This window comes from Leptomonas pyrrhocoris (genome assembly GCF_001293395.1).
Source record: "Leptomonas pyrrhocoris isolate H10 chromosome Unknown, whole genome shotgun sequence".
NCBI classification, from domain to species: Eukaryota; Euglenozoa; class Kinetoplastea; order Trypanosomatida; family Trypanosomatidae; genus Leptomonas; species Leptomonas pyrrhocoris.
The window spans coordinates 298,668-311,908 of NW_015438371.1; the positions used below are offsets into that span (position 1 = coordinate 298,668).

The 13,241-nt window shown below is 49.5% G+C and overlaps 4 protein-coding genes across 10 annotated transcripts; all 4 read right to left on the reverse strand.

Annotated features, from left to right (window-relative positions):
* Positions 1 to 523: 523 nt before the first annotated feature.
* On the reverse strand, positions 524 to 5,768 carry ABB37_06688 (hypothetical protein; the record flags this gene model as incomplete). The annotated part of the gene is made up of 1 exon (XM_015805048.1): positions 524 to 5,768. The coding sequence occupies exon 1, from the start codon at positions 5,528 to 5,530 to the stop codon at positions 524 to 526; it is 5,007 nt and encodes a 1,668-aa protein (XP_015656341.1). The 5' UTR covers positions 5,531 to 5,768.
* Positions 5,769 to 6,607: 839 nt separating this feature from the next.
* Positions 6,608 to 7,294, reverse strand: ABB37_06689 (putative flagellar calcium-binding protein; the record flags this gene model as incomplete). 3 transcript variants are annotated; one of them, XM_015805051.1, is made up of 1 exon in its annotated part: positions 6,608 to 7,294. In XM_015805051.1, the coding sequence occupies exon 1, from the start codon at positions 7,220 to 7,222 to the stop codon at positions 6,608 to 6,610; it is 615 nt and encodes a 204-aa protein (XP_015656344.1). In that variant the 5' UTR covers positions 7,223 to 7,294. The 3 variants fall into 3 exon arrangements, with proteins under 3 accessions (XP_015656344.1, XP_015656343.1, XP_015656342.1); XM_015805050.1 differs by having other exon boundaries at positions 6,608 to 7,285; XM_015805049.1 differs by having other exon boundaries at positions 6,608 to 7,245.
* Positions 7,295 to 8,137: 843 nt separating this feature from the next.
* Positions 8,138 to 8,877, reverse strand: ABB37_06690 (putative flagellar calcium-binding protein; the record flags this gene model as incomplete). 4 transcript variants are annotated; one of them, XM_015805055.1, is made up of 1 exon in its annotated part: positions 8,138 to 8,877. In XM_015805055.1, exon 1 carries the CDS (start codon positions 8,747 to 8,749, stop codon positions 8,138 to 8,140), a length of 612 nt encoding a protein of 203 aa, XP_015656348.1. In that variant the 5' UTR covers positions 8,750 to 8,877. The 4 variants fall into 4 exon arrangements, with proteins under 4 accessions (XP_015656348.1, XP_015656347.1, XP_015656346.1 ...); XM_015805054.1 differs by having other exon boundaries at positions 8,138 to 8,821; XM_015805053.1 differs by having other exon boundaries at positions 8,138 to 8,812.
* Positions 8,878 to 9,664: 787 nt separating this feature from the next.
* Positions 9,665 to 10,391, reverse strand: ABB37_06691 (putative flagellar calcium-binding protein; the record flags this gene model as incomplete). 2 transcript variants are annotated; one of them, XM_015805057.1, is made up of 1 exon in its annotated part: positions 9,665 to 10,391. In XM_015805057.1, exon 1 carries the CDS (start codon positions 10,274 to 10,276, stop codon positions 9,665 to 9,667), a length of 612 nt encoding a protein of 203 aa, XP_015656350.1. In that variant the 5' UTR covers positions 10,277 to 10,391. The 2 variants fall into 2 exon arrangements, with proteins under 2 accessions (XP_015656350.1, XP_015656349.1); XM_015805056.1 differs by having other exon boundaries at positions 9,665 to 10,344.
* Between the last annotated feature and the right edge of the window lie 2,850 nt (positions 10,392 to 13,241).

A 13,241-nucleotide genomic window follows, 5' to 3' on the forward strand; every position in this document is an offset into this window, starting at 1 on the left:
CCTCTTACTTGCATTTCCTTTTCAACTGCATGTTGTGAAGAGGGAGCAGCTGAGTCTCTCGATCGAGAGAACGCTGATGAATTCTTTTCACTTTCTTTTTCCTTCGTTCTTTTACCTTGAGGAAACTAGATAACGGAAAAGGAAGAGCTAAATGATAGAGAGTGGGGGGGTTCCTTACTTCTCTTCCTGGACTCTTGTCGTAGTTCTCAAAAATAAGAACAAAAAAAGGGCTGCCAAGAGAGCCTTCGCACGAAGAGAGCTTTCCAAGTTTTGTCTTCGCCAAAACAGAAACCTTGTTTTTCTTTACGAATTATACACATAAAGACGAATGCAAAATGCTTGAAGCTCGGTTCAATTGGCTTCCACGAGCTCAAAAGAAATTTTTTTGAAAGAGTATTGTACACAAAAGAGAAATGAAGGCTGAGATACTGTTACATCCAGTAGGAAAAATAATAATAATAATAATAATAATAATCAACGTTCGTTTTGTTGGTTTTCACTCAACGCAGCACTGTTGCTCCGTTTACATGGAAGCATATTCCTCCTCCATCGTGGCTATCGCGTCAACAGCATCGTCATAGCCGTAACCGTAGCCCTCGGGATGGAGGTCGTGCTCTGAGGCCCAAATGGCAAACCCTATGAATGACATTGCATCCGTCTTACGGCGTTGATCGTTGATGTCGTAAAACAACTCGTCTGGGTCGTTGACGTGAGCGCCCCACTTGCGCAGAAGTTGGCGTCCCATGCGGAACTGTGCAAGAGTGATTTCTTTCTTCATCGGCACCGCCTCCAACGTAATTTGATATGGTTTCTTCGCTGCTTCCAGAAGAGCGGCAGCACCGCTGCGAGGAGCGGCCGAGGTGTCAGACCCCGCTGCTGTCGTTGGGGGCTTTACCGCGTTTGCTGTTGCGTTGGGAGGCGTTGCATGTGAATTTCCTTTCAGTTTACTTGCTGGTTCCTCGTCGCCGTCGTCGCCTGCGCGGTAGCTCTGTTTCTTTTGCACGATGTGCAGTGTCTCGGGATGGACGTGCCCGCCGCAGGTGAGAACGTCAAACATAAAATACAGTTCCAGATATCGGTAGAGGTAGGTGAGGAACGCATTCAACTCTGCAGGCAGCAGCACCTGCTCCTCCGAATTTTGGGTGAGGTAAACGATCTTCTCGTGCTCGTCTGTCATCTCCTTGGTTGCCATAAAGGCACGCAGAAGTACAGGGGTAAAATCGACGCGAAACGACTGCAGCTGCACCAGGTCCATCAATCCGCCGGCCAAGTCAGAGATGGTCAGGTAGCCGCGCTGACGTCGGTCCATCCACAGGTACAACTCGCGTCGTCGCTCGCGGTGTCGCAGGGACGGCCCAAACGGCAGCAGCAGGCGGAGTCGCTCCCAGTACTTCAGCTTCGCAGAGGCCGAGTAGCCGCCCAGCGCACCAAGGAAGGCGCGCTCGGTCGTGAACGCCTCGTGCAGGGCCTGAGTCTCTCGGTTGTCGAGATAGGAGTGCCGCGCACGCGCTGCAATCTCGTGTGTGTGTCGCACAAACAGTGCGGCGATTCCGTGAGCAACACCTTGGCACGTGGAGTCCGCCACCGCTCCCTTTGCTCGCTTCTCCTCCCACGCCTCGCTGAGCAGGGTGTCGAACACACTCGTCATTTCCGCCGGAGCTGAGCCAGACGGCAACAGAAGAGGCAGGACGCTCTGCCGGAAGATGTCCACCAATCGGGCGCGGTCCTCATCTGACACACCGGTGATCTGGTTCAAATCCTTTCCAGACGTGCCGTCCCGAGGAGATGCCTCGAGAACCGTGAGCGCGTAGTAGAGCCCCGCATAGGCGGACACGAAATGATGCACGTACTGCAGGAGACAGCGGAAGTCACTGTGATGAACCTCGCGCGACTCGAGATCGCTGCGATGCGCCACCGCATTCACTTCACGGACGCACGACCTGACCCAGGCAGCTACCTTGAAAGCGTCATCAACGCCCTGCGCTTCTGCACCGTCGCCGCCAGCCGCCGCACTTTCGTCGGCGTTTTCCTGTTCAAACGTGTGGAAGACTCGCAGCGTGATCTCGTCCAGAAGCATGCGCTTCGTCATCACGTACGAGATCAAGCCGACAGGCAAGTACCCGTCCTCGTCCTCTTCGAGCTCCACCGGTGCGTCCTCAGGCAGGTCCTCGTGGTGCTGCTTGATGCGCAAGATCTCACGCATGGTGGAAAGTCGTGCAAAACGATGGGCTATGGATACGGTGAACGGCACCCGCGGAGCCATCTTTTCCTTCCACCAGCAGAACAAGGACTCTAGGGCGTACGACTCGATGCGGTGGGCTCCGTACCAGAGAAGGGCGTTGTCCAACGAGAGAAATCCTTCATAATCGGCGCCAATGCCACGCGAGTGCAGCCACGCCTGCGCCTCCTCCGCGGACGGCACGTTGCATGCGCCTCCGTCCGTCAGGCCAGTGAAACACTCCAGCATGCGACGCAGATCGCGCTCCGACATAAATGTCTCCTCAACCTCTCTCTTCTCCCCCTCCTCCTTCCCCTCCGCTTCTGCATCACTCGCAAGTCCAGCTTGCGTGGCGGGATCGCGAACAGTGCAATCGTACGCTTTCAGCATCATCACGTTCCCAAGAACAAACTGCAGGAATCCGCTGTAGTCATTGCGTGTCAGGATCACAGTACTGCCTCCTCGATTTGGGTTGCTCGTGATGTACTGGAAAGCACGTCGCGCGATCTCCGCGACGGCGCTTTTACTGAGCTTGAGCTCTGCAAAAAATGCCCTATAATGCTCGTAAAAGGCGAGAAGAAAAGTTTGTTGAAAAGCGTTTTCTGCGCCTCCGTTTCCGTTGTTGTCCCTAACACCTGCGCACGACGTGGTGAGCTCCGCAAACTCGCGATACGTGGTGTTCAAGCAATGAAGTGGCATTGTGGTGCTGAGCTCCAGCAACGCGCGTTCGTCCTTCCATGTATACACTGGTTCTTCGCTCTCGTCAAAAGCAGCCGCATCGTTGAGTTGGTCGACGCTGTTGGTCTGCCAGTACGCCGCGCAGTGAAGGCGTGTGTAGTTGGAGACAACAACAAACAAAACGTGCTTGATGCTTACCATGGGCTCTGCCTCGACGCTTCCGGTGCTCTTCAAATCTGCTCCGACGGCATCCCTGGGTTGTCCGCACGCCTTGCATAGAGAAGAAAACGCGCCTTCTACAGTGAAGCTCGCTTCTTGGGGTGCAGTTGCGCTGCTGTTGCTCTCCTCGTCTTGCCTCAATAAAGTGGAACAGTTGTGTAGCAGCGTTTCGGCGGGGCAGTCGAGGTACTTGCACATGGTGGCAACAGCGCGCACAAAGTGTGACTCGGTAGCTTCGTACTCCTTTTGTACGCCGGCCGTGCTCTTTACAGCTCCATTGCTGCGGGAACTCGATGGGCGGCCCTCCGTCTCTTCAGGCGCAGTGTCCTCGAAGGCGCGTTGCGTTGCGGCGATGCTGAAAAAGGCGCGCACAAAGAAATGGCAATTAATGTGATCATCCAGCAAAAGCCGATCAGCCGACTCGGACCGTATTTTGTGCAACCATTTCGCTATCAATCCTGATGAAGGAGACTCCTTCACCGCGAACAAGTCCCAATGGGGTGGGCTCAGGCAGGTGAAGCGGATCGCCATGACGCTGACGCCGGCGCTGTAGTCGGTGTAGCGGGGGAGCTCCACCACCGCCTCCAACGCTTCGGCAGCCAGCGCCGTTCCGCAGTTGGAAAGACTATTGTTGCTAAGGATGAGCACCTGGTTTAGGAAGGACGCAATACATCGAACTTGGCTCTTGTCGTCCGCCAGCCCAATGGCGTTTCCGAGCTGCTCAATGGGGTGGCGCAGCACGAGCGTTTCTCCGGCAGGCACTAAGTCTCCTGCTACGGTCGTGCAGACGGCGTCAAAGTTGATCACCTTTGCCTCTTCAGACCTCTCCGTGCTCTCTATGTTGAAAACCTGACGGAAGACCTCTGCCACCTCGTCCGCACTCAAGATTCCTTTTCCGCCTTCGACAGCGACAATGAGAGGATCGAGGTCGATGTCGTGGCGCATCTGCGAGCCCCAGAGCGCCGCCCGGAACGACTCAAAATTCACGCTGTCAGGCAAGCATGAGATGTCGTATGTTCCGTCTTTCCGTGATGCGTCCAGCTGTTGCAGTAGAACATCGCGGTAGAGGTCGTGCAAGGCAAGGTAGGCCTTCAAATACTTGCGAAACTTACCTGCTGTGTCGATGGTCTCCGTGTCAGAGTCTCTGATGGCGTTCGCGAAGGCCTTAGAAGAAAGCAACTCGTGTACGCTGTTGTCGGGCAAGGTTTGACTAATGTCCAGCATCTCTGAGCACTTTTCCATGATTTCGGCAGCTGTCAAACTAAAGTGAGATCCGCGCCAGCTAGCAAAAAGTTTCTCAGTCTCCTCCTTGATCTCTCTCTGCTCGACCCGCAATCGTAGGTACGATGCAGAGCGATCTCCTAGCAGTTCCAACTCCGCTAGCTGTTCCTCCACTGTCTCGAGACGATGAAGCCGTATCCACCACAAGTGCATCGCGTCGTTTTGGTGCTTCAACACCTTCTCAGAGTACTCGATTTGCACCACGCCGTAGGAGCCAGGGTTTTCCTCCGGTCCGCACACTGAGAGCGCGCATTGCAAAGCGGCCCACTCGACGAAGGCCAGAAACGAGAGACTTGTAGGCGACTCTTTTATACCAGGAGCAGACAAGGGATTGCTACCATGCAGGTTCATCACCTTTTCTAGTCGAATTTCGTATTCCCTTGCAAGATTGATCAGACGCTTTGCGATCAGTGAGCTATCGTGGCCGTCTTGTTTTCCAATGTCCGCAAAACACCACGGAAGCTGCGTTTTCAGTACACTGAGCACTTTTGGTGTCAGCAGCTCCGTTGTTATTGGTATCGCAGCTCCCTCCTCCCAAATACAAGCGGTGAATTCGTATTGCGTCTTACTATCGGCAGCAGCTCCCAGCTTCGACAGAGCTGGATCATTATCACTTTTCAACAGCTTGGAAATCGATTTCATGAAGCTCTTCACTGCTTTGGGAAGCGTCTTCGACGCCTCAAAGGCAGCCAGCACGTGAAAAAATTCGCAGCAGGCGATCATCCAAATTCGATAATCCCAGCGGGATAAAAAGTGAGTGACACACGCATTTATAGGTTCTTTTGGGAGCAGCTGGTATGCGTGCTCGGCTGAAACCGCCACTTGTAGTCGATGGTAAAGCACTGCCGTGTACGGGTGAAGAGTTTTCTTCTTGTCTTCCTCGTTAAATGGAAGGTCCACAAGACGGAATTGCTCAACAAGTAGTGGACTGCATTTGAAAACGCGCTTTCCGCGAGACAGTAACTTTTTGGAAGCGTTCCGAGAGCGATCAGTCGCACAGGACTCAAAGAGCCGCGTACGCTCATTCACACTAGCCTCGTCCTCTACTGTGTACGCTTCCGACCGCAGATTCCATTGTTTCTGAAGGCCTACATAGGTTTCACGAAACAACAGAGAAGACGACGAAGCACCCATCGTGCCAGAAAGGGGGAAAATAGAAGTCGATCGCGTGCAGCGTTCGTTTGGCACCGATTCTCTTCAGCGTGAGTGTGAAGCATAAAACTAGCTGCTTTGTATAGTGTGATATGTACTGGGTATGTCTGAAAGAAAAAGGTAGGTTTAATTTCACGTTTGAATTTGTCTGCACAAAAGTCGAAAAAAAGAGAACAGTTATGCCAGCGCAACTGAGTGAAAAGAGATGTCACCAGGTCGCTGTGTTGCGCAATAATATTTGAGTTGAAGCAGAAAGGAGAAGGAAGGAGAACAATTGAGAGAAGTGTAAATGACTTGAAAAAAAATTGAACTACTATTGCCTACAACATCACGCAATAAAAAAAAACTGTTTTAAAGGGCAAATAAGACTTGAAGAGAGCATCGAAAAACAGAAACCAAAAAGGTGATCTATGCACTTAACATGAAGCCGGGAAAAGGGACTAAATCATCCGTCAACAGCTTGCAGCAGGAACAAAAGCCTTCTCTTTTGCTCAGTTTTTCTGATTCGCAAAATAGCCTATAAAAGAAGTAATACGTAGCCTCCCTTGCTTATTTCTTTTTGTTTTCATAACAAAAATAGCCTTTGCTGGTTAACTTGCTCGTTCTCCAAAACTGGGGTTTTTCTCCTCTGAAAGAAGTACAGCGTTCAAAAAGGTTGCCAAGTATTGTACATACTTGCCTTTCAATCGTTCCATGATCGCAAGACTCTATCCGATGCGAATGGTCCAACTAGTACAATCTGTGCAACTTTACAAATTTTCGGGACATACAGATAAAAAGAAGTAAAGAAAAAGAAAATACATCGTTAGAGAAGAGGAAGAAGCTCTGAAAAAAGAAATTTGGCAAAGCTATGGTTTCTGGTATATATATGCCACCTGCTCAAGTGACAGGGGCAGAGAAACAGAAAAGCTTATCTACAGGAGAGAGAGAGAGTTGAAAACATGGAATACAAAAAAACATACAATCAGTTTTGTCTTTGTCCTGGAGAACAATGAAACACTTGAAAAGACTGTAAAACAACGCAAAAGCTAGGGAGAGAAAAAAGTACAGGATTCTTTCCTACGCAGCCACGTTGTCCGGATCGCCATCGACGTCGAGCTTGTGGGCACTCGCCCAGGCGGCGAATTCGTCAAACGTGATCTGACCCGAGCCATTGTCGTCGATCTCCTTGAACACGGCATCAGGGTCGCTGATCTTCACACCCCACTCTGCGATCTTCGGAGCAGCCTTCTTGAACTCCTTCGCGTCGATCAGCATGTTACCAGAAGTGTCGATCTCATCGAACATAATGGTTAGCTCAAAGTAGTCGTAGATGTAGCACAGCATCAGACGGAACTCGAGGAACTCCACGAACTGCTCGCTGCCTGAGTTGCGCTCCTTCGTTCCCATGTCCTTGGCCTTGTTGAAGGCGCGCTTCACGATATCACGCAGACGAGTCGTGAACTCATCCAGATGCAGAACAGATACGCACCCCTTGTACGTCTCTTCGAATGTCAACTTGCCTGAACCGTTCTGATCGAACTTCTTGAAAAGTTCAATGCGGCGCTCCTTATCTTCGGCGGTCTTCTGGCGGGGCAGACGCTGGCGGATGCTTTCCCACGCAGCCTTACGCTCCGCGGCAGTCTTGCCCTCCTTCTTGCCAGTCTGAGTAGATTTCGAAGAGGTGCACCCCATTTTGTCTGTAAGATTTTGGCTCCTGATGGATTAAAGTGGTTTTAGTAATCGCGAATATAGAACTTTCGGGACTGGAAAGAAAAACAAGAGATAGCGAGAAGAGCGGTGGTGAGAGGAAAAGGGAGCACTGCACCAACACGCGTTCAGCAGAACACTTACATAACACCAAGAACGATATTTCTCTTCTCATGAACTACACAGAGCATTCATTATCAGTGTCCTTCCTTTCGCTTGGATCAGTATTGTGACTGGTGCGAAGATCAGCATCGAAAAAAGAGAGGAGCTACTTCTTTTCTGTTATTTTCCTGTGGGAGGTACTTTTCCGAAAATTGCTTCAAAACCATCTACATATCAAACAATAAAAAAAAAGCTTCTAAACGTTGGAGTCAACTTCGCTAGCAGCCAAAAGATAAATAGAAAAGAATGGATTTAAATGTCCATCAACGTGCACACATTCACTACAGCTCCTCAGCGCATGTGCAGCACTTTTGTTCAGTCTACAAGTAGGTAAAATTGCACATCACTTTTTCATCTTCTCTTTTTCTCTCTCTCTACACACGTAGAAGCCGGAGGAGTCGCGCTCACTATTCACACTGTCTGTTGTGGAGTTTTCAATCGACATCCCCTTCGTTTCATGAACAATATTTCTGCTAGCTCGGTTGCCCAACATACGTTCCAGAAACTTGAGAAAAGTTTTGCAGGAAAAAAAACGAGAACGTATTAAAAGGAAAGAAAGACTTCAAAACATTTTTTTTTGGGAAAAAAGAGAAAGAAAACTTGTCTGCAAAAGTAGAAAGAAAAGCCAAATAATGATTGCACAACAGGAAAGCAATTAGAATCCACTGTTGTTCTTTCGTCCGATAATGTTGACAATTGGCCTCAATTTTACTCAGCAGCAGATAATTTCCCATCCGCTTATTCGGCGTTGTCCGGATCGCCATCGACGTCGAGCTTGTGGGCACTCGCCCAGGCGGCGAATTCGTCAAACGTGATCTGACCCGAGCCATTGTCGTCGATCTCCTTGAACACGGCATCAGGGTCGCTGATCTTCACACCCCACTCTGCGATCTTCGGAGCAGCCTTCTTGAACTCCTTCGCGTCGATCAGCATGTTACCAGAAGTGTCGATCTCATCGAACATAATGGTTAGCTCAAAGTAGTCGTAGATGTAGCACAGCATCAGACGGAACTCGAGGAACTCCACGAACTGCTCGCTGCCTGAGTTGCGCTCCTTCGTTCCCATGTCCTTGGCCTTGTTGAAGGCGCGCTTCACGATATCACGCAGACGAGTCGTGAACTCATCCAGATGCAGAACAGATACGCACCCCTTGTACGTCTCTTCGAATGTCAACTTGCCTGAACCGTTCTGATCGAACTTCTTGAAAAGTTCAATGCGGCGCTCCTTATCTTCGGCGGTCTTCTGGCGGGGCAGACGCTGGCGGATGCTTTCCCACGCAGCCTTACGCTCCGCGGCAGTCTTGCCCTCCTTCTTGCCAGTCTGAGTAGATTTCGAAGAGGTGCACCCCATTTTGTCTGTAAGATTTTGGCTCCTGATGGATTAAAGTGGTTTTAGTAATCGCGAATATAGAACTTTCGGGACTGGAAAGAAAAACAAGAGATAGCGAGAAGAGCGGTGGTGAGAGGAAAAGGGAGCACTGCACCAACACGCGTTCAGCAGAACACTTACATAACACCAAGAACGATATTTCTCTTCTCATGAACTACACAGAGCATTCATTATCAGTGTCCTTCCTTTCGCTTGGATCAGTATTGTGACTGGTGCGAAGATCAGCATCGAAAAAAGAGAGGAGCTACTTCTTTTCTGTTATTTTCCTGTGGGAGGTACTTTTCCGAAAATTGCTTCAAAACCATCTACATATCAAACAATAAAAAAAAAGCTTCTAAACGTTGGAGTCAACTTCGCTAGCAGCCAAAAGATAAATAGAAAAGAATGGATTTAAATGTCCATCAACGTGCACACATTCACTACAGCTCCTCAGCGCATGTGCAGCACTTTTGTTCAGTCTACAAGTAGGTAAAATTGCACATCACTTTTTCATCTTCTCTTTTTCTCTCTCTCTACACACGTAGAAGCCGGAGGAGTCGCGCTCACTATTCACACTGTCTGTTGTGGAGTTTTCAATCGACATCCCCTTCGTTTCATGAACAATATTTCTGCTAGCTCGGTTGCCCAACATACGTTCCAGAAACTTGAGAAAAGTTTTGCAGGAAAAAAAACGAGAACGTATTAAAAGGAAAGAAAGACTTCAAAACATTTTTTTTTGGGAAAAAAGAGAAAGAAAACTTGTCTGCAAAAGTAGAAAGAAAAGCCAAATAATGATTGCACAACAGGAAAGCAATTAGAATCCACTGTTGTTCTTTCGTCCGATAATGTTGACAATTGGCCTCAATTTTACTCAGCAGCAGATAATTTCCCATCCGCTTATTCGGCGTTGTCCGGATCGCCATCGACGTCGAGCTTGTGGGCACTCGCCCAGGCGGCGAATTCGTCAAACGTGATCTGACCCGAGCCATTGTCGTCGATCTCCTTGAACACGGCATCAGGGTCGCTGATCTTCACACCCCACTCTGCGATCTTCGGAGCAGCCTTCTTGAACTCCTTCGCGTCGATCAGCATGTTACCAGAAGTGTCGATCTCATCGAACATAATGGTTAGCTCAAAGTAGTCGTAGATGTAGCACAGCATCAGACGGAACTCGAGGAACTCCACGAACTGCTCGCTGCCTGAGTTGCGCTCCTTCGTTCCCATGTCCTTGGCCTTGTTGAAGGCGCGCTTCACGATATCACGCAGACGAGTCGTGAACTCATCCAGATGCAGAACAGATACGCACCCCTTGTACGTCTCTTCGAATGTCAACTTGCCTGAACCGTTCTGATCGAACTTCTTGAAAAGTTCAATGCGGCGCTCCTTATCTTCGGCGGTCTTCTGGCGGGGCAGACGCTGGCGGATGCTTTCCCACGCAGCCTTACGCTCCGCGGCAGTCTTGCCCTCCTTCTTGGATTTGGAGGAGAATGCGGAAGAAGCGCAGCCCATTTTTGAGGCGGAAAAAGGTAAGACACTGTTTGTTTGTTTTTTTGCTTTTAAGCTCGCAGAGAACAATCTACGTAATATGTTGAGGTTGTTATTTTTTGGCACGGAGTAAGAAAACTGTTATTATATTGAATGAATCAATAAAGCATAACCATAGTTTGGTGGTATCGACGTACACATTGGGAACGATTCAAATCCAAGAGATGCAACAGAAAAAGGCGTGGAGTAGTACAAGAATGAGAAAGTAGAAAACCGCTTCACCTTCTTTGTTCTGGTGGCATTCTTTTTTTTTTTTAGCATCTGCCAAAAAGAATTCATTTTGTTGTGGTTGAGAGGTACGCCTGGCTTTGTTGCATGCTGCGCTTTTCCGCAATACGATTCCGAAACTAGAGTAATGATGATTAAGAAAACAATAATTTAGTAGTGTCCAGTAGAGCAGGAAAATAGAATCAGAACGATCTGCAAAGCATATTTTGGTCAATTCATTACGACACGATTCTAATTAAAGAGCACAGCGGTGCTTGGTTCGGAAATGTCGCTGGATGATCACCTAGAAAAAGGTCGTGTTTGGCAAATTTGACGCAGCAAGAATTACAGGGAAAAAGTACACAGTGATCCAGCTCGTCTCATCCTGATTCTTTGAATCCTAAACACACACAACACAACACGCACTGGAGTAGCCAGCCATTCCCGACCTCGTAGCGCACTCGTGCTTTTGCGCCACCCCACCTACTTCGAAACGCTTACGACAGCAAAGCGTTATCTTTGCCCTCTGCAGCTTTTCCGCCTCCTTGCCACTCTGTCATTGAGCTACCCGTGGCGCTTGTCTTCCGCGATGCATTTTCTTTCTCGCCACGAGCCAGGAGCCCCTCTCGGTTTTCCACACATTCACCATCTCCTCTTTTCTGCAGCCCGTTATCCATAAGGTTTCTTTTAGCAGATTCAGGAGTTCTCGAAACCCACCTTCCGCACAAGCAAGTCAACAATCGACATACACTGGTCGTCAATACTGCTGTTTTGTTCGACAACAACTATGAACTTTTTCGTTCAGAGCAAGATTCACTCTCAACGCTCCTAACCGGCAAAAGTCAGTTTCGTTCTCTGTGTTCATTGTTCACCGTCATCTTGCGATTCGAACAGCATCGTCTCAAATCCCTCGTTACTTCCGCAAAATCTGGAATGGCGGAGGCCTTTGCCGCGGAGGGGACACCTTCTGTAAACACGGAAGCCCCTGCACCGTCGGCCTCGTCATCAACCCCCCCCCCACCTTCGCAATCGCCACAACACGTTTCTAACTCTAGCAGCACGTGTTACCTACTCTGGCTTCGAGGCGCACAAGCAGTGTATATAGAATCCTTGTTGCCGCATGGCAGCGCCCCGGTGCCAAAGGAAGCATCCATACTACTTCATTCAGGACCCACGCGTGCTGCACGTACAGACCTGCTAAACTATGGAACGAGTCGTAAGCCTCCTCAACATGACTCCACCCTTGATCTACATGTCCAGACCATGTCGCGATCCCCTTTGTCTAGCGTCAGAAAACGCATATGGATTCTATCACACATACCACTGCTCTGCATGCACCATGCAAAATTGAATCTCTGAAGATGCTGACTACCGCAACATAATATCACGATCCGGCGCCCACCAAGTCGGGAAGCCAAGAGCTTGCAACCTGTCCTCGTATCCGGTTGTGCGCTTATTGGCTCGGCGGACAGGTATGGGTCGTGCATATGCGGCGGAGACTCGTAGCCGTTCACACGTTCGACACGAATAGCGAAAATATGTGTCTGCGGATTATGAAAACCCTAAGACGGACCGCTGAAGCCGTAGTGCTAATATACTGTAGAAGTGTTGAGTGCAATCCTGGCAAACCACATTTTTCGGAACCTCTTCGCGCTCCCATTGAGAGCAGATGCTCCGGGAAACCTTTTCAGAGAAAAATAAAAACTATGACTGTGGAACAGTCGGACAGAACTAGCGGAAAAAGGGTACCGTAAAGGCTGAAACTTTCACTGCAGAGAAGAACAGAGAGGATAATGTAAAAGAAGGTTCGACGAACAAAAAGACGATGTTATCGTTGTCAACGTCTGAACCTCAGAAGGCCATAAAGCAAAGTGAAAGGCTCCGTATGTGTCCAAGTGGAACACTCTTCCAGCTCTACAATTGATGTCACATGAAAGACGATCACATTCGTAAACAGCTCCAAGAAAGGACAAAAGGGTGTAGGATTAGAAGTAAACTTAGAATCGGACACGCTGTCGTGTTCATCAGGCAAACGTTCAACAGTGCGCCTTGTTCCATCGCACCAACAAGGGTCTTCTTTTGACGGCTCTTTTGGTGACATTTCATTGGGGCTCCCACTTTGTCACCTAAGGGACAAGGGCAGCTACGGTGCTTGTTGCGGCAAAACCTTTGCTATCCGGCTACCAGCAGATACTGTTCTGCATCACTCCTAGGAAACACAGTGCTTAAGGATGGATTTTGAACTTTCAACGAATAAAAGTGACATCGTTTCAGCTGCGAGGATGGAAAGAGAGGCGCCGAAGAAGGTGGTACAGTTGCATTGCAGAGGCCGCAGGCCGAGGTCTTCAGACGCCGCCCCTTCCTGCTCTGCGGTGGGAAAGGTGTTTAGCTGGTGTATGACCGGCTTGAGGTTGGAGTGGCATAAAGTACGGAAAGCAGTCGCTCATCTCGCCCATCTCTCTTCTCTCTTCTCTCCTCTCTCTCTCTGTCTCTCTCTGCGACGTGCTACTCGTGCGATTATCGATGACTATCGACGACTATCGACGAAGTAGCGAAGCTTGGGAGTGCTGAAATTCTGTCAAGAGATTTTCAGATCCCACCCACCCGCCCTGTGTTTCTGTTTTTCCTTGTTTTCCGTGCGGTACCACGCGGCTACTCCGGCGCTCTGCGACTTCGGAGCAGGCCCGGCGTGTGGCGCTGCGGACCGGGAATGGGTTGGGCA